The sequence below is a fragment of the Vigna unguiculata genome, chromosome 9 (assembly GCF_037176805.1).
Source record: "Vigna unguiculata cultivar grain cowpea cultivar isolate G323 ecotype 2 chromosome 9, ASM3717680v1, whole genome shotgun sequence".
NCBI lineage: Eukaryota > Viridiplantae > Streptophyta > Magnoliopsida > Fabales > Fabaceae > Vigna > Vigna unguiculata.
In genome coordinates, this window is record NC_140800.1 from 40143123 (window position 1) to 40162909 (window position 19787).

At 31.2% G+C, this 19787-nt stretch overlaps 2 protein-coding genes across 3 annotated transcripts; one reads left to right on the plus strand and one right to left on the minus strand.

Moving 5' to 3' along the window:
* The first annotated feature begins 2219 nt into the window (after positions 1–2219).
* Positions 2220–7333, plus strand: LOC114196058 (uncharacterized). Its single transcript, XM_028086559.2, has 13 exons — positions 2220–2544; positions 2647–2720; positions 2821–2907; positions 3018–3149; positions 3293–3379; positions 4071–4124; positions 4891–4981; positions 5062–5132; positions 5221–5290; positions 5738–5790; positions 6021–6114; positions 6323–6420; positions 7065–7333. The coding sequence occupies exons 1-13, from the start codon at positions 2259–2261 to the stop codon at positions 7152–7154; spliced, it is 1287 nt and encodes a 428-aa protein (XP_027942360.1). The 5' UTR covers positions 2220–2258; the 3' UTR covers positions 7155–7333.
* A 2358-nt stretch (positions 7334–9691) lies between these two features.
* Positions 9692–17738, minus strand: LOC114163141 (adaptin family protein). Of its 2 annotated transcripts, none has more exons than XM_028047259.2 (11): positions 17506–17738; positions 16205–16721; positions 15298–15422; positions 14446–14644; positions 13601–13829; positions 13291–13457; positions 12920–13129; positions 11970–12080; positions 11698–11874; positions 10763–11218; positions 9692–10432 (listed from the first exon to the last, which is right to left on the minus strand). In XM_028047259.2, the coding sequence occupies exons 1-11, from the start codon at positions 17559–17561 to the stop codon at positions 10142–10144; spliced, it is 2538 nt and encodes an 845-aa protein (XP_027903060.1). In that variant the 5' UTR covers positions 17562–17738; the 3' UTR covers positions 9692–10141. The 2 variants fall into 2 exon arrangements, with proteins under 2 accessions (XP_027903060.1, XP_085523016.1); XM_085666890.1 differs by lacking the exon at positions 17506–17738 and adding an exon at positions 17061–17076.
* Between the last annotated feature and the right edge of the window lie 2049 nt (positions 17739–19787).

Genomic DNA, 19787 nt, shown 5'->3' on the forward strand with positions numbered 1-19787 from the left:
AGAAAGAATTGGAAGTTTTAGTGAAAATCTATATTCTGTAAAATAAATAAATAAAATTTTATACTCATAATAGTAAACTAATCAAGCACTTTGAAAATTTTATTGACTAAAAATTAAATTCATGTGATCCACACAAATAAGATAAACAATTTATAAAATAAATTATTTATGGAGAATTTTTAATTTCATTAAAGTAATAAGATAACAAAATAGATTAAGGCTATAAAAGACACACAAATCCAAAAGATTTATGTAAAGAAAATATTATAAAGATTATGAGTTAAATCAAACTAAATGAAAGATGCATCAATCTTGACTTAACGAAAGATGACTTGATTGAGGCAAATCAGAAAAAACAAACTCAAAGTTAGTCGAAAAAAGAATTAGTTGAGGTCAGTCAAGAAAATTCTTAACCAAAAAAAAAAAAATTATGGCCAAGTTTGGTTGTTTTAATCAAAACCAACTAACAAATGTTTCAACTAATGTTGAAAATTAGTTTAACTTATACCGAGTTAAAGATGAAATGGTTAAGGTTAGTCGAGAATGTTTGTATCTACATTAGTTGAAGATGTATTGGTCAAGTTAATGATGTCCTTATGAAGAATAAGTTAATGATAACTATGTCAAGGACAGCCATAAATGCCTTCAAGAGAGATTAAAAAAAAAATACTCTTATCTAGAACCAAGTTAATTGTGTCATAATTTGATCAGATAAAAGAAATGTTTAATAAAATTAACGAAAATTTATTTAAGGAGACGGGATAATTAAATGTAATACAAAACTCTTTAAATATACAATAAGAATAAGGTTGACAGTACATGATTCAAGCAGTCTAATGCATCTTACTACATATAGGCTAAACATAGTTAGTTTTATTACCATGCATATACATATAGGCTAAACATAGTTAGTTTTATTACCATGCATATAAAAAATTCTATTAATTTATTTTTGTTGGTCGTAAACGCAATTCCTCGATACGTACAAAGAATTTGTAACTTTGGAGTATATTATAAGAAGTGTAAAGTATATGATTTACAAATAATGATTATACAAGTGATCTGATTGATACGAAGAAGACCTTGTTACTTTATATTTCAAGCAAACTTATTTTTGTATTCTAAAAAGTAACTCATTTTACTTTATTAAATATTGAAGTTGAGTTTTTTGCAAATACAACTTGTGCTTGTCAAAATGGTTGAGAAAAGTTTTTTAAGAGCTACAATTGAAGAAATTAAAGATCAGTGCAATTTTTTTAACAATAATTCAACAATTAAATTGTCAAAAAAATCCAATTCTACATAAAAGATACAAACATAGTAATTTCTTAAGAAATGATTGTAAAGATCAAACTATTAATCTAATTCACTACGAGCATATATCAATTTAAGAGAAAAAATGTTAGGAAAAAAATATGTTTATTGAATTTAATGAATTGAGTCTCTTATTAGTAACATAATGATTAATAGGTTTATTATAGTATACTATCAAAGCAACGCTAATATGCAAAAATGATATTAATCTTTCACAAAAAAAATGTCTGAAACAAAACTTGGAAAAAATATGTTAAAGAAAACACGAGAAAGAGTTATTAGGAATTTAAATGAGTTAACAAATAAAAAAAGTTATAAACACATAATCTTCGTGTTAAAGTTGGTGTTATAGTTTCTTACATGAGTTTATTATTAGTAATAAGTTTCTCCAATATTTATTCTTAAATAATACCAACAAAATAATCACTTAACAAACTATTTTTAAAGCAATAAGTATTTATAATTATAAAAAGAACAAGAAATATTTCATGTAGACGAAGGAATATGCTCATAGTATCATTACTATGAGAATAAGTATCCAAAAACTTTGATAAGTACACTAGAATAAGTCATGAACTGAAACTTCGTCTCTCTGCACTTTAATTTCACAATTGATTTGTCTTCTTCATTTCTCTGCATCCTGTCATATATATCGGACAAAAAAGTAGTTGTTTCCTCTTCACACGCCAACTTGTCGTAAATTGATAAATGATGTATTTTTCATGATCAAAATCAATTTTATTCTTAACTACACGCATTCAACATAATTAACGTGAGTCTTAAGCATTCAATTAAATGAATATTTTAATTTATAACATTACCCTTTGAGAAGCGTCCCTTTAAATTTTCCTTTAAAAAAAATGGCAAAATGCATAAGGATAAGGAAATGAGAAAGATTGTACTTGCCAGTTGCCACCGTAGCAGCTGGAAAGCAAGAGAGGAAAATGATGAAAGTAGCACCTGCTGCGAGTCCGCTACCAACGCGGCACGTGCGAATTCTGTTGAGCCACACGTGTCTACAATATTCAATAATAATTTCAACCCAACTGCCAAAGACAGGTATTTATAAGCGAGCAACGCATCTCACATGGCGAAGTAGAACCATCGCTCACTCTCACTCTCACATTAGATCACAAACAAAAATGGCGGAAAAAGAAGTCACTGGTGAAGCTCAGAGAAAGCTTCGATCGAAGTTCCTTCAAGTCCTTCGTAGTAGACGACAAGATGAAGGTATAGCAATCAAATTTCACTCGTTAGCTTTCACAATCTCGCTATGTATTGCGCAACGATTCGTTTAACTGAAACTTGTTCTTGTATATGATGATGCTTCAGTTCCGTTAACGGTCGAACATGCGAAGCCAGTGGCGAGTCCTTTGCATCAAAACTCTCCACCGACGAAGGAAGAGGTATTGTCATTATTGACATTTAGCGTCTTGTGCTTGTTATTTATTTTGTTTATTTTCAATGTCTACTTAATTGACTGGTTCAATCGCGTGGAAATTATAGATTGAGATAATGGAATCGTGTCCGAAGGCTGATATAGAGAACCTTGAAGAGTTGCTTCAGGAGGAGAATTTCTACTTGAATATAGAGGTAGGTGATGAATAATTCGATTCTCCGGAGATGAATTTTGAATCGGTATTTTTGTTATTCTGATTTGATTTTGTGCTTGAAAGATAAACTCGTTGATTTTTTTATCTCAGGAAGGAAAGCAAGGACGGTTGCCGGTGTTGATTTTGAAACTGAAGGAAAGTGATAAGCAGAAAAAAAGACCTGCCGTTGTTTTTCTTCACAGTACGAACAAATACAAAGAGATCATGCGCCCATTGCTTAAGGTTGCTACTGCGTCTTCTCTATTCCTTCCATTCCACCGTTTATTTTTCATTTGCATTTGTACTGTGCTCATGTTTTATAAATTTATTGTAATCGCGGATTTTTTTTCTGGCTTCGGTTGCTGGTGTTCTTCTCTGTGCTTTAGGCGTATGCTTCGCGGGGATATATAGCAATTTCGGTGGATTCTCGTTACCATGGAGAACGTGCCACGTGCACAACCACCTATCGAGATGTACGTGTTTGATTGATTCTTGCAAATGCTTGCTTTGCTTTGCATTGCTGTGCCTTACTTTTAGGCTCTGAACTCCTGATGAATAACGCAATTTTATTTGGGGAAAAGTTATAGCATGACCCCTACTTTAACATTTAAATGCTTTGTTTGAAACAACAAATTTTTAGGGATTGATTTGCTTTTGAAATCAATTTGATTTTAGGTTTTCTGTAACTCTAATTTTGTTGGATGTGATTGTAATTCAGTTTAAAATATTTAACTATGCTGCTCTTATCTCTTTTACATTCAAAGTGATGGCAATAAAGTAAATTTCATAAAAAAGAATTTGAAGTTACAAATAGAATTTGGTTTGTAAATCAATTCAAATAACTTTTTATATGAATTCGAAACATAATAGTAGGATTACCGCATCAAATGGAATTCGTATTTCAGTGATTCTGGACATATAATTTTCCTTGAAGAATAATGATTAAGATTTAGGAGAACTAATATTTCTAGAAAGATATTGTTTTATGTGTTGTGTTTTGTTTCCTTATAGAGAGAAATGAACTCTATTTTTGTTGACGTATTTACCTAAGATCGCTTGGAAAGTTAAAAATTAGACATCTATATAAAATTCAAAACTGACAAGATTTTCTTTTACTTGTTTTGGCTGCAACCTACCCTACCAAAAAAAAAAAAAAATACACAGGCACTTGTTGATGCGTGGAAAACCGGTCAAACGATGCCATTCATATATGACACGGTAATTTATTATTGACTTTTATAATTATACACTGTTAGAATAACATTATTAAAATTATTGTGCCGAATTGGTTAGTTTGAGATTGGATAATTATTGTGTTATACTTATTAGTTTGTGATTAAATTAAAATAAACTATTACCTTATTATTTATCATGCAACATCACCATTTAGTTAAGAATGTCATTGAAAGTTTTTGGATCATTCCTTTTCTGGAATATAATTAATGGATGGAATAATCACTTGATTGAATTTTTTTTTTTGTGTTAGTCTTTTCATGGAATGTAAAAATTATGCTCAAGAATGAAAACAAAAGTAATCAAAGTATCTTAAGGACCGACGAAATTGGACCCCAACAACCATCCAACCTATTAGAGCTTGTAGTCAAGAGTATCCAAAAAGTCACAGATTTTGTTCCTCTTTATATAATTCTTTTGGTCTGGGCTTTTGTTAGTATTTTTTGGTGACCCTTTTTCTCTTTTCAGTTGAATCAATTTAAGTTATATTTGTCTGTGACTGTGATACCATCATTCTGCGTCGCGTTGTTGGTCTATCCACAAGTTGGGACTTAGTATTGAATGTCTTTAAATCTTTAGATATAGTCAACGTAGTTTAAAGTATTTAATTTGTTTTCATAAAACTGAAGTGGGACTTCCAATTACAACGCACTTTACGTTCCAAATGATTTGTTTCAAATGTGATTGTGGCAGTTTGAGCTTATGATTTAATCGGCTCAGAAATGGTGTATATTCTTCCATGTTTTGGCAGGTCTGGGACTTGATTAAATTGGCCGATTATCTAACACAAAGAGAGGATATAGACTCTTCTAGAATAGGAATCACCGGAATATCACTTGGAGGTTGGTTGAGAGATGTTGAATGGAATATGTTAGACGGCATGTTCAATATGATTCATCATTTGTATAATTCTTTGATGCAGGAATGCATGCGTGGTTTGCTGCATTTGCTGATACTCGCTATGCTGTGGTCGTTCCTCTGATTGGTGTTCAGGTGACACTGAATGATTGAATAAAGCTTTTATTTAGACAAATGTGTTTCTAAAGCAACGATTCGAAAACTTGTGAACTATATGTTGCAGGGATTTCGATGGGCCATAGACAATGATAAATGGAAGGCTCGAGTTGATAGTATAAAGCATGTTTTTGAGAGTAAGATAATGTTAAATGAGTTTTTGAAATAATGTTTTCTATCTTTGATTTAGTTACTACTTCTTGTATTTCATTTTAATATAACATTGAAGTTATTATTCATGAGAAACCAATAATGTACGGGCCAATTTATGTATGGAGCACATGTTGCATTATTTCGTATGCGACAGCTAATAAATTCTTAAAATTGATGAGATCGTTTACAGTTGGTTATTTAAAATAGAGTGTCTATGGATTAAATTACCCAGTGGTCTCATTGCGGACATCCGATAAAATTTCATGTCAACGTGAGAACGGTGTTTGGGTAAGACCTAGAAGGAGAAATATATTAGTAGTATCCAATTGGGGTACTAAATCATTAAAGCAAATTAACAGTGTATGGCTGAAATATATTTTGAAGGTACTTTTGTATGGACATCCTCTAATGTTTTGGGTAATTGGATGCAGCGGCTTGTGATGATTTGGGTAAAGATGTTATTGACAAAGAAGTAGTGGAGAAGGTAAGCCAAATTTTTATGAAATCAACTCTGATTCTGTCTGCAAATGAATTGCTATGTATTGCTTTAACAACACACATGATTGACAGTGTTTGGTACCATGATACGTATCCCATTGTAGCTAGTTATTCACCCACCGGACATAATTTCTATCTAGAGCTTTGTTACTGTTATTTTAATCTGTTTGCAGAGGATACTATATACTAATCACAATTTTTTTTATTTCTGATCAGGTATGGGACCGAATTGCTCCGGGTTTAGCTTCCGAATTCGATTCACCGTATTCAATTCTGGCTATAGCACCTCGTCCATTACTTATTCTTAATGGTAAAACATTTATCATTTTCATTTGGGGCTACCTTATTCGTATACAACTTCATGTATTTGCTTCTTTAGTGTGTATGTATGGAAATAACATATCTCTGCATCATTTCTTATTTTTTAGTCAATTTAGTTATTTCGATCATTTAGTCATTGTGAATAATTTTAAACTAAATTGTAATTGAAGCATTTGTTTTGGTTTTGGGAACTCTAGGTGCCGAAGATCCTCGGTGTCCCATTGGAGGTTTCGAAGTTCCAATCTCTAAGGCAAGTCAGGCATACAAAGAGTTTCAGTGCTTAAATAATTTAAAGGTATGAACTAGAGTTAGTTGGTCACTTCGATGAGAAAATTATACATTCTAATGTTGTCTTCCCATATCAGTTTATTATGAATAAGTTTGACAATTGAGTGCAACATGCAATTTTCTAATTTAAACCGCAGTTTTATTAAAAATCTCTCATATAGAAGATAAAAAGTAAGAATATTGATTTACTTCCAACTTAATTTGCAAAAACTTACTTGCATGGTAAAATTGACATCTTTTACATATTTTATTTTAGTCATTCTGCAGGATTAAATAATTCTGAGTATGGGAACATACATGATATATGTAACACACCTTGTTGGAATAAATTATAGGCACTTACTTCCTGCAAACCACAAGTTTTTTTATCATTTCCAATTATTTTCAAATAGTCTTTTCAAAATATAAAAAGTACATTTTGGAGAGCTTATTCTAAAATGAATGAGAGACAGTTAAGACATTTGTAGAAGTATAAGAAGAACGAGGCTTGGTTCTGATACTAAGAATGTGGGAATGAGAACTCAGTGGGGGTGTTTGGAAACATGTTTTCGGAGGAAAGAAAATAGAGAAGTTTTAATTATGTATCGGTGGGTGTTAATAATTGGCTTCTTTTTTCTATCCAAGTTTATGATCGGTAGCTTTTACATGCAGTTTATTGCAGAAGATGGAGTTGGACACCAATTAACAAGATTGCAAGTGAAGGAATCATCTGATTGGTTTGATAGGTTTTTAAAGCCTTAGTTGACGTGCTCGCAAATTATAAATCAGCTTGCTCTTGCTCGTAGCCCTCGTTTCATTGTCTTTCTGTGATTGTATCTGTCATTGCATATCGTTTTAATTCAAGATAATGTTAATCGCTATAAAATGTTGCACCTCTGTTAAATCCTTCTACGCATCCCAGAGAAATCATTCTTGTGTAAGATGCCCCACTTAGAAAAATTTATGTCTCCTTGTGATTAAAAATTAATCTGATCAATCAGAGTCATTATGGTTTCAATCAACTGAAAAATAATAATTAATTCATTTAAGGTATTAAATATTAAAATTAAGATAACTAGATTTTTTAGGGACTTATTCTAATGAAGTAACTTTTTGTGGGAAATTAAAAAATAATACTTTTGTAGGAAAAAGTGTATATAGATTACTGTGCTTTTTAGATTTAGAAACATATCTGAACTTTTAAATATTATATTTTTTATGATTATATCTTTTATCTTAAATAAAATCATAAATCAATTAAGCTTTTAATTTTAAAAATTCAAATGTATTTCCTAATTTTAATTTTAATTAATTTTATCTTCATCATCCTTTTTCATTTCCTGTATTTCTTGACATATATTCCACCAATGAAGTTATTTCCTCCCTTTATATGACTGTACAGTCTATACATTAAATTCGCAAAAGGCTCTTTTTCTGTACCTCCCTTTTCTATTCCTGCACTTCCATAAAATTTTAATATCTCTATTTTATTCTTATTAAAAATAAGAAAATTTTAATATATACATTTTATTCTTGTTAAAAATAAGAAAATATAAGAAATTTTATTGTAATTTTAATAAAAAATAATTTGGAAATCATAGCGGTTATGGGATGCAGGAAAAAAAAAAGTCAGATACAGAAAGTAATAGCCTTCACAAAAACGGACAAGGCAATAAGAAAAGTTGTTTCTATTGAAAGAGTATTTCAAAGCCCCTTCACATACCAATTAAACGAAATTTTAATAGTAAATACAATAAAATGTGTTATATTCATTATTTGATTTTAAAAAAATAACTGGCATAGAGAAAGCATCTATTATTACTTGTTGCTTTGTTGATATAAAAATGTTAAATGAATTTCTCTCGTTATGAGAAGGGATGTGAAAATTTTCATTAACCAGACAGTTTGAATAATTTGAAGAATAATATTGAAGTAGTATTTTACTTATTGTAAATAATAAATATTCATTTTATATAATTAAATAAAATAAATTTTTTTTCTACCGGAAGACATTATTTTGAAATTTTGTTTCTTTTAAATTACTTTTGTATCGGAATATACTTAAAATTTATAAATTAAATGAATATATTGAATTTATCATTTTCTTTGTATCTATAATAAATTATTTAAATGGTGATATAATTTTTTTGCTAACGATTAACTTTTATTTTTCGTAAAGAGAACAGATAAACAATTATTCTAAAAATATACAAAACTTCAATTTAGAGATAAAAGAAGGATGAAGTAAAATAGATAGGTGACTAAGAAGATCAAATATAACTAAACGTAAATATATGTTAATTAGAGAGTTCAAAGAATTCTTTTAATATAAAAACATATGATGTGAAATATTCTAAAAGACAATAAAATATTAAAAATGTATAATTGGGACAGTGATAAAGAGAAACTCATTTTATAGACTGCATTATAATTTATAATATGAGAAAAACATTGAACAGAGAATGCACCAAAGTTAATTATCTTCTGCACTTTGAAGCAGTAGGATATTTCATCCTACAATTAATTGGTTAACAAAAATGCATCTCTCTTTCAATAATCAGTATACATACAGATATACCAAATGTTACTAGAAATCACTTGATTCAGAATCTGATAATATTCAACAGAATCCTTGTTTTTGGGTGCACCTGCTTCAGTTCAAACATTGTTTTCAGTATGCTGCATGATTCTTCATTTTTATATTAATCTAATAGGGTAAAATTTAATATCTACAAGATAAAAAAAATTATTTTTATTTATCACACATCAAGTATACTCCATTTAAGGTGAAACATGTGCATACAAAAAATATCACGATCACTAATACTAACACTAACAAAAAATAAAAGTAAAACATTGTGTCATTAAATACTTAACCTTAGTGGTGTCTATAGTAAACTAAAAAAAAAATTGTTTTTAATATTAAAATTGAAATTAATTTATCTTTAAAATTTTAGACTAATTTAATCCTACATATTTAAAAGTACGTGAATTCAATCTTTATAACCAAATTTTGTTAAATTATTTTAACGATTTCAAATACATGTTTGTCTACTAATATTAAAGTAGAAATATGTCAAACAATGTAAACAATTTAAAAGTTATCAAACATTTGAAATGCTAAATAAATTTATCAAAATCTGGTTAAAAAAACTAAATTCATGCATTTATAAAATTTGTAGACTAGATTGAGACAAAATTTTGAAGATAAACTAATTCTAATTTTCACTAAGTTAAGAGATAAAAAAACATATTTAACCTATTAAAAAATCATCATGCAAAGTAGCAAGTAACGTCAGTAGAGGCATCGAGTATCAATTGTGTATTGAGCAATCAACTGATAAAGGATCCAGATTCACATTTCAGTACCAGCCCAGCACCGAAATTAACCACTAGTCAATCAATGCCAATAATGACCTGGAACACAATGAACACTTAAATAAACGTCAGAAAATCAGCATAAAATAAAAAACTCTACAAACTTACAACCCAGACTAGGTTTTCTACAACTGAATATACGATGGATCATCGTGTTGACTGGAATACAAACAACTACAAAATCTTTTAGCCAATGGAATCCCCCAGGCATTTTCGTCTGTTATACACAGATATGATTACCTTTCACAAAACTTTTTGGGGTCGTTATGGAGCCGATATCCTCCACTTCCTTATATATTCAATCCAGGATTCCAAAATTTCGTCACGGCCTATTGCATGCATACTTTGTCTGAAGGGTGCAACATAAAGTTTCAGGGTAAACCAAATTTTGTCAAGGCTGATTGGAATAATGTTGAGAATGCCTGGGATGAACTTTGATCATCAGCTTTTACTTTAATCTGTGACTTGGCTGATGATGTGTTGATTATACACTCTACAAGATAGATTGACGCTGCTTCTGCTTTCTGAGCAAAGAAAAAGAACTTAAAGTTGGGAGACTGACCACCGGATGCAATGCAGTGTATTGAATGGCTTTGCATGTGCCGCAGGAGTGCATTGGGAGTTATCAAGGATGCGATTCCCTGAGGACTTAGAGAATATTCCTGTACAACATAAAAATGCTTGACATTTTTTGTTGGTTGGGGAGGCCAAAAATAGAGTACGTACTAGAACATTTCTGTAATTCAATTTTGAATTTCTGTTGAATTATCAATGAAAAAATGTCTATTAAATTTCTACACAATCATTCTATTATTTGGTGCTATACATCCTTAAATCCTTTAATAAGCTTAACAATTTATAAGATGTCATATTCATTAAATTAGTGCCAACATTTCATTGGCTGACATTGAAAAACTTTCTTATTGCATGAGTTCGTTGGAATGAAGTACAAGTTATCGCATTAGTGAAACTGATATAATTTAAAAACAAACCTCTGATGTAGATATTGGCAGTTGACGCCATTTCTGCTGAAATGTGCCAGGATCCAGTACAGCTTTTGGGTTTAGGTTCAATGAAGGAGGTGGAGGCGTGGCTGCAGTCCCAACTGCAAAATCTAAACCAAGCAGATCATCGATTGCCAAGCTAGAAGCCGGTGCTTGACCTGATAAGCCAGTACTTGGAAATGCCAAATCTGCAAGTGGTTGTGAAGTTGCAGAAGGCGCAGATGAACCATTATAGGAAGGAGCATTGTAGGCAGAACCATTGCTACCAGGTTCTCTTCCTTCATCTTTTTCTGAAGTACTTAGAAGCAGATCTTTGTCATTTGCTTCCACTCTCTGAGCTGGAACAACAGACTCTCCAGATTCTGCAGTAATAGATAGATTTCCAAGTTCATCTGCAAACTCAAATGTCCCTCGATGTTCCTTATCAGTGAACATATACGAAGGCTGCATGAATTCGCCACTGTTAGTTTGACAAATTTAAAAATACATAAGGATCACACTAATACAAACATGTTTCAGCTTTCAAGTAATATTAATATTAGACAGGTGTTTAATTAACCTATCACAGAAGAAGGTGCAATCTTCAACGTGTTGTGTAACAAAGTTTGGCCGCACAATATTTTATATTTTTAAAATGTAAAAATAAATTCTAATTGAAACAACTATTACAGCATATTATTTAGAATATCGCAGGTGACATTAAGAAGATAGACACATTTTACAGGGAAGAATTCAAGAAACAAAAAGCACACTTTAAATGGTAACGTGAATTATTTATTATTTTCTCCACATTTTTTATCTTTAAATTTGTTTATAATAGCAACATATTTTATTAAATTTAGAAATGGAGTAAGTACCTAAAATTAGTCCAAACAAAACAAATTATTTCATTAAAACCTCTGGGAGGAGAATAGTTTGGCTACCTTTTGATACACAACCGACAGACTGTTAAATTCATCAAATATGCGGTCTTTGATTTCACTGCTCTGGGTATCAGCAAAAACTGAAACAGCTTGCTTTGGCGGGTTAACCACACTTTCTGCTACGGATACATTGTATTGCAGAAGCCTGTAATAAAATAAGGCCCTATCATGAACATCCTGCAATCCACAAAAGGTTTAGTTAATACACCACTGCAATCGAATCAATTCATTGTTTTGACAACTCAGTAGAAACCAGTTACAAAATTTCAAACCTGGTGAAAATCAGCAAGTCCAGCAGCCAATGCAGCACCTAATGCTTTTTTAGTTTCAGGTGGTCGCTTAAAGAAACACTTCATAACTGCAGTAAGAAGATGTAAGCGAACCTGCATCATGAGATGAGACAGCAGTTGTTTAAAATATAATTAAGTAAACAAAAATACAAGCTAATACTCCATTCATGGCAATACTCACAAGACATAATGCTAAATAACTTCTTACATTTCTTTGGTAAACTATGGTTTTGTGATTCCATACTGCCAGGGGAGGGATATCATGCTTTTATCATTATTACAAAGATGATTATATGACAATCAAATTAGGAACTCCCCCAATCCAAACCCAACAATAGTTAGTGATTTGTACTATATTGTTTCTGCCAAGGCTAGGAGAAAATATTGTAGGGGAGATTCTCAAGTTTCAGAAGTACAATTACTAATGTTTGTGCTAGGCCATTTGCATAAAAATGGCAGGACACAAGAACTGCAGCTTAGGCTGGTTCAGCACAAAGCGAGACAGATTAAACAACTCAAAGTTAGTCACAATCTAAGGTTTTCGTTAAACCCACTCAACCAAGACCGTTTAATAAAAAATCCAATAGCTAAATTTAGGCTAAACTGCAATTTTGGTTCCTTCCAATTCTCGATCCACAATTTTGGTCCTCTATGTTTTTGGGATTTCAAGATCTGCAAATTTCGGTCTCATTTGCATACATTTTATTTCTTTTATTTTGGTCCAGATTGCTAAAATGTCAAAGCTTGATATGCTGAATAAAAAAGGTTGAATTCTTCCATCAAAGAATACAAGTACAACATGGCAGAGAACTAAATCTATGACTATGATTAAACTGCCCCCTGTTGTTGGGTCGGGCATAACATGGCATTCAATAGGAAATCTAAATCTCAAATGTGGAAACTGTAAGGTTGTAAAGCATAAAAAGTACTACCTCAGCGGAATGCTCCTCATCCCAATTTTCCACTAAACTCTCCAAGACATATGGAGCATCGTGCATGTCCTGAGAATATTCTCCCAACATCCATATAAGAGCTGCCTTAGCCTTGGGTTCTTGGACATTTTTGCTACTGATATTTCCAACAACAGCAATACAATCCTGACTCCATTGTGGATATTTTCTTAACAGATCTTTCACAAGCACCTGTATAGATGAACTTTCAAAACTTGCATCAGTGTACCCTACTATAACTAAGGCAAATCAAAATGCCATACTTTACACACATGTTTGCTTAATAATATGAAACAATGTGATACTACTAGACACAAGTTACAGGGTATCTAGCAGGCACTTGTAATGTTTACCAAAGCTTCAGAAGTAACATAGTCCTTTTCCATCTCAAGAAACTGGAGAAGTCGGTCAACAATAGCATTGACATCATACTGCTGCAACGCTATCTTCCCAACAGCTCGAATTGATTCCCTTGCAATGGGAATGTCAACATTTGCAGCATATTCACATAGTTCTGTCACTGAAACGAGATCCAAGAAATTCATGAATAAGTAATTAGAAGGGAAGCCTCAGACCAAGGAATAGACATCATATACAATCATCATATATCAATTAATCCCTCTTCCTAACCCTTTCTCTCTGTAGCAATTTGGTGTTACTTACCTATCTCATAGGTGTTGCTTTCATTCGCCACTGCAGTCAGCATTTCAAGCTTCAACTTTTTAACATATGATGGCTCATTGTACTGGCAATAGAAGTGTTTATAGTCCGAGGAAAATATATAAGGTGCACGCATGACCAAAAGATGCAGGTGACTTAAAACCGCATAAGATTGTTCTGGACTTCCTGAGCTCACTTGAGTCAAGAGAGGGGCTTTGATACGCTCATATACCTAAAAAAGAAGAATTAGCAACAGAAATCACAGATAAGCAGTCAAAGCTGGCATGATAAAGTCAAAATAACTAAGATAAAATCAAAGTATGTAATCAAGCCAAGCTGAGATTGGCCATAACATATACAAACACAGATGAAACCTAAGCTTGAGGCTGAGCTTTTAATTTAGGTGAAATCCTAGCACAAACCCCAGCTTGTAAAATAAAAAGCTGTACAATACTTAAAAAAACATTTAATGTATAATAGACTGTACAATACTTAAAAAAACATTTAATGTATTCAAGAACTCACATATAACTTAGTTATAACACTTGACCCATTGCATCCCCAAGTTTACATTAATGACTCACACTCAACACAATTATAGCTGTCCGTACATGAATTACATAAGCCTAATCTTGCAGCTAAAAAACCTAAATATCAAATATATGTATTCTGTGAGTCATTCAGTCAAATAGTAGTTAAAGTACAGTCAATACTAGATATAAAGCAGATAGAATTCAGACCAAAGAATTGTCAGAAAAAAATAACATGTATAAGAAAATGTCGTTATGAAAAACAAGGAGATTAAATGAGATGTTTTGACACACAGACATGCAAAAATCAATGCGTACCTGCTGATGAACATCAGCCATAGACAAAGTCAACTGTAGAAATAATTTAACAGTTGCCAAGACAACAGCACCATTTGCATGCTGGAGTCTATCTTCAAGGAGATTCATCATATCAAATATTTCACTGCTATCTGCCGGAATGTACTTGCTCACCAATTCCAGCACAAGACATTGTGCCCATTCACTGAATTCCTTAATTCTGCAGGTGAAAAAATAAGGAACTGATAAGTTTTCTAACAATTGGTACTTTGCAAGATACTACAGATGCTTTCTCTTTATCTCTATATGGCTGCTACAACTATCAACACATTTTATAGTCTAATAGGCCACATGAAGCACATATAGTAAGGTAATAAAACATTCTTATTCCCATTTGTGAAGATACTATTTGATCAAACATTTACTCCCACAATCAAACTACATATTCTTAATTTATATAATGTACACAAGGACAAAGAAACTAAGACACTAGCAGATTATACGATAGCTCTATGAGCCTTTTTCCCAACAAGAAATGGAAAGACAAAACTTCATTGAAAGGAAATTCCCAAGGAGGGTCGTTGAAAAGATTCAGTTTATCAGTTGTATAATAATAAAAGTTAGTTTCACCTTAAAAAAGAGGTGATGAATGTCTTGAAGAAAGGTGATTTGGGCCTAATTCAACTCTACAAAATCAACTTGTCGTAAGATATTGTCTCCACTTATATATTATATTTTGGTACTATCTTTAGTCAATGTGGGACTTGGGGTTTTCCCAATAGAAAGAATGCAACAGTCCTGTCCATTAAGGTAAGATAACTTGAGAACCACAACTTTCCCAGACAAATAAGGAATTACTTGAGAAAATATTACCTATTCAAAAGGTGATATACAATTGGCTTGCTAAGTAGTGTTTCTCTCTCCCTGGCTGCTTCCTCTGATGTGGATGACTCTAAGGTCCAAATTTCTTGTAAAGCAAACAAACAATTTGCGACTACCTGATCAAGAAAAAATTACTATATACGTAATGTACAATTTATTTGATGACTGCTGTTGTCTTAATTTCTTGAAATAGGAATATTTGTCATTCTGATATATATATATATATATATATATATATAGATAGATATATATATATAGGTGAACAACAATTGAAAAGCAATAAGAACAAAGAAGTAATACGTCATTCACACACATACATGGACATAATAATAACAATGCTCAAAACTGCAGGCATTGACATTATAACAAAGCATTTTAACAAATAGACAAAATTGAAATGATTTTTTTAATGGGGTACAACCACAAGTATTATACCAAAAATCAGACAATTTAACTTCTTGAGCAAACAAAGTATTTAAATGAGACCTCAAGGACCTGCTCATTAAAGGGCGATTACTCAAGGCAATTTACTGTTTTCAAACAGAAAACAATCAAAACACTGGTTTGAAAAAAAAATGATAAAATAAAGTTTCGTGTATGTTTCTCTTACCAACATGATATTTCTACTTCTAAATGTCCAAAGACATCATCCGGGGACAAGAACATAATTCAAGCTAACAATCATTTGGAAAACAGAAAAGGAATGAAAGAAAACAAAGCAAGATCAAGGATAATAACTTCTTAGTTTACAAAGAGCCTATTCGCTTGCAAATCATTAATCATTGGACAATTTAGATTAGCTTGATTCTAAGTGAAACTCTTAATTCTTTACAAAATTTAAACAGATATGATTTATCATAGGTTGAGAATGAGATTTTCATACAAATGGAATCCTCACCTGAGTATCAGGATCATTAAGCATCAAATGCTTCAGTGTTGCTGGAAAATCTGCATCAATACAGGTGGAAGCTGATATATGATACAGTTTCAAAACCCCAATAACTGCCACCATCCTGACATAACTATTATTGTCCTTCAACCCAGACCCTAATGGCCCAACCAAATATTCCACCAAATTTGCCACCCGGAGTGAACACAAACTCCTCAATGCTAGACCCCGTATCATTGGATCCTCATCCTTGCAATCTCTTTGTAGAAAATTAATAGTCAAAAGTGCAAGATCAGGATTGACCTTTGCATAGTTCCCAACGTATAAATAGCACATTTTTTTCAGAACAATGTCTGATGTCGCAGAGCACATTACCATCTCGCCAAAGAGAGACGAGACATCAATACCAATAGTCATGTTGGAAATCACCTTCTTGAAGAGATCCCTCTTGGAATCATCAGCCCCTGGAGCTCGGCTCCCAGCAAGCTGCCGGAGCTGTGATTTCAGATCGGAGACTTCACTCTTCCTGATTAAATTAAACATTAGGTCAGTACTTGACGTGAAGATATCACACCACAACCAAAAAATAATCAACCTAACAGAAAATAATTCAGATATTAACAAGGACAAAACTTCAATACAATTTCTCACGTTTGTTCCAACCAATATTACAATTTCACCTCAATAATCAACACATTAAAGGTTTGCATTAAATCTCAACGTAGATTACTGACTGGAAACTTCAATTTCGAACGGAAAACAACACAAAAAGCAACTAAGCAACCGTATCTAATCTAAGTTGTCTACAATTAATTGCCAATAGCTCGTTTCAGGTTAAAAAAAAGGGCATAAAGAGCTAATGCACCAACTCAATGTAGTTAACTTAGCCACTTTAGCCATTCCATAAAATACTTTCTGAAATGAAAAGATAACGGAAGTGGATGAATCCGCCAGAAACTATGCTATGCGTGCTATCGAGCTCGGTGTACATAACTCGACTACTTAAGTAATAACACATGGACACAGTGTATTTCACAATTATACGCCAAATAGGACAAAACCGAACGGCATTGGATCTCTAATGTTAATGACAACCAAGCGAAAAGCGCATTCAAACATTTGAAGGCCTGTTGCAAGATAAAACCAAAGCATAAGAAATTTCGTATTTATCTGAAACCAAACCACGGCAATTGCGATGCAGTTGCTTCCGTAGATGAGTCCAAATCAAATTTGTGCAGCATTCGAATAAATAAAGAGAAAGTTAGAAAGAAAGAAAAGAAGACGCAGGGACAATGGATCAGGGAACTGACCCTGACGGTTGCGACGGAGACGGCGATCGATGAGACTGCTGCGGCGGAGGAGCCATGGCCACGCCACTGAGAGTTGAGTAAAACGACCACGCAGACGGTTAGATCGCCCCTTTGTTTCTTCAGAAAAAGTGAGATCTAAACGAAGAAGATAAAAGAGTAACCGGTAATTGTAGCTGCGGTGTTAATTGAGCTTGTGAAATTTTTTTAATTAGAAATTGGAATTGGGATTTGGTGAGATGAAAATTATAAACTACTACTAGTAGAGACTATGCCCAGAAAAATAATAATAATAATTATTATTATTATTATTTATTATAATTATAATTATTTATTATTTATTATTAAAAATAAATAAATAGATGAATAAATAAATTGCACCTGACAGATAAACTTTCGACGTATTAGAAGCTGAAGTGGCGAGACCTGATTGCCTTGGTCTCGTCGTCCCTGTTTCACTTCTATGGCATGCTTTCTTTCTGTGTAAGAAAAATAAAATAAAATTGCAATTAGGCAAAATAATATTAGCGATTATAATAAATAAATAATTGATATATTTGTTGTTATAGTTTGATGTGACGCTGCTTTCAGGACTATTGTTTAATGTTTTAAATATCAAGTCAATAAAAGACAAAATATGTTATTAAAATAATAAGAAAAAGTTTTTAAGATAAGAACATTAAATTCGCGAGAAACACATGAGCATAATTACATTAAATTATTCTTTATCCATTCTTATTTAAAAGTTGAATTAAAAGTGGGGTTAGTTTTTTTTTTTTATCATGTTTCTTACATAGATACTTTTACTACATATCCCTAATTAAGAAAGAGAGTGTGATATAAGAAAGGTTAAATATCCCACCGGTCCTAATATTTTAAGGAAATCTCAAGTTAATTTCTTTTTATTTAACTTAATTAGATTTTTTATTTTGAAAAATTTGTTATAATTATATTATTTTTCTTAGTAATATACTAACAGTATTAATTATGTGTCATGTATTAACATAGTTTTTTATTTATTATTTTTTATAATTTTAAAAAATATATAAAAATGGTCACATATTAATGTGACATTGTGCGACAAAGACAATATGATGTGACATTGACAGTGTCATGTATCACTATTAGATGTGGATGTGAAAAATCTCAGTGCAGTCTTTATATTTGTTATTTTATCTCTATTTGATTATAAGTTTTTAAAAATTGAATCAATTTCATCCCTATACAAAAATTTATTTTTATATAAAATTTATAATTGTATTTTTATTATAATTGATATTTTTAACAAAATTAAGTTTATTTAAATGTATATTTTGCATTGAATTTTATTTAAATTTTGTCTTAAAATTATATAATAATATATATATATATATATATATATATATATATATATATATGTGTGTGTGTGTGTATATGTATATATATATAATTTATAGATAAATGTTATAGTTGTTTTAAAAATAAAAACTTTATAAATTCAAATATAAAATTTTAAGAAAATTATAACAATTTAAAATAATATATATTTATTCAAAATTTTACAATTCAATTTATAAAGTTGTTATTTTTAAATCAACTCTAACATTTGTTTGTATATTATTGATATATAAATGTTTGAAACAATATTTAAATAAAGTTCAATGTAAAATAAAAATTTTATCTTGTTTGAAATATCATTGTGACATTTATATAAAGGTAAAATGTTGTCTTAATCTGAATATGAACTTAAATTGATTTGGTGTTAAAAAAAATTGAATCAATTTGAGACAAAATAACAAATATATAAACTACATTGAAAATGTTCACATTCAATATTGATACGTGGCACTACCGACCATCACACTATTGTCTCTGTCACATGACATAACGTCATATTGACATGCAACAATTATTTTTAATAATAAAAAATGAAAAATAAATAAATAAAATCATGTGCTAACATGTGTCACAAAATTAACATTGTTCCGAACAAAAAGACATGATTTTTCACATTCAATATTGATACGTGGCACTGCGACCATCACATTACATTGTCTCTGTCACATGGCACAACGTCAAATTGACATGCAACAATTATTTTTAATAATAAAAAAATGAAAAATAAATAAATAAATAAAAACACGTGCTGACACGTGTCACAAAGTTAACATCGTTACTAACATAAAGACATAATTTTTCACATTCAATATTGATACGTGGCACTGCGACCATCACATCACACTGTCTTTGTCACGTGACACGTGTCACAAAGTTAACACTGTTACTAACACAAATACATAATTGTA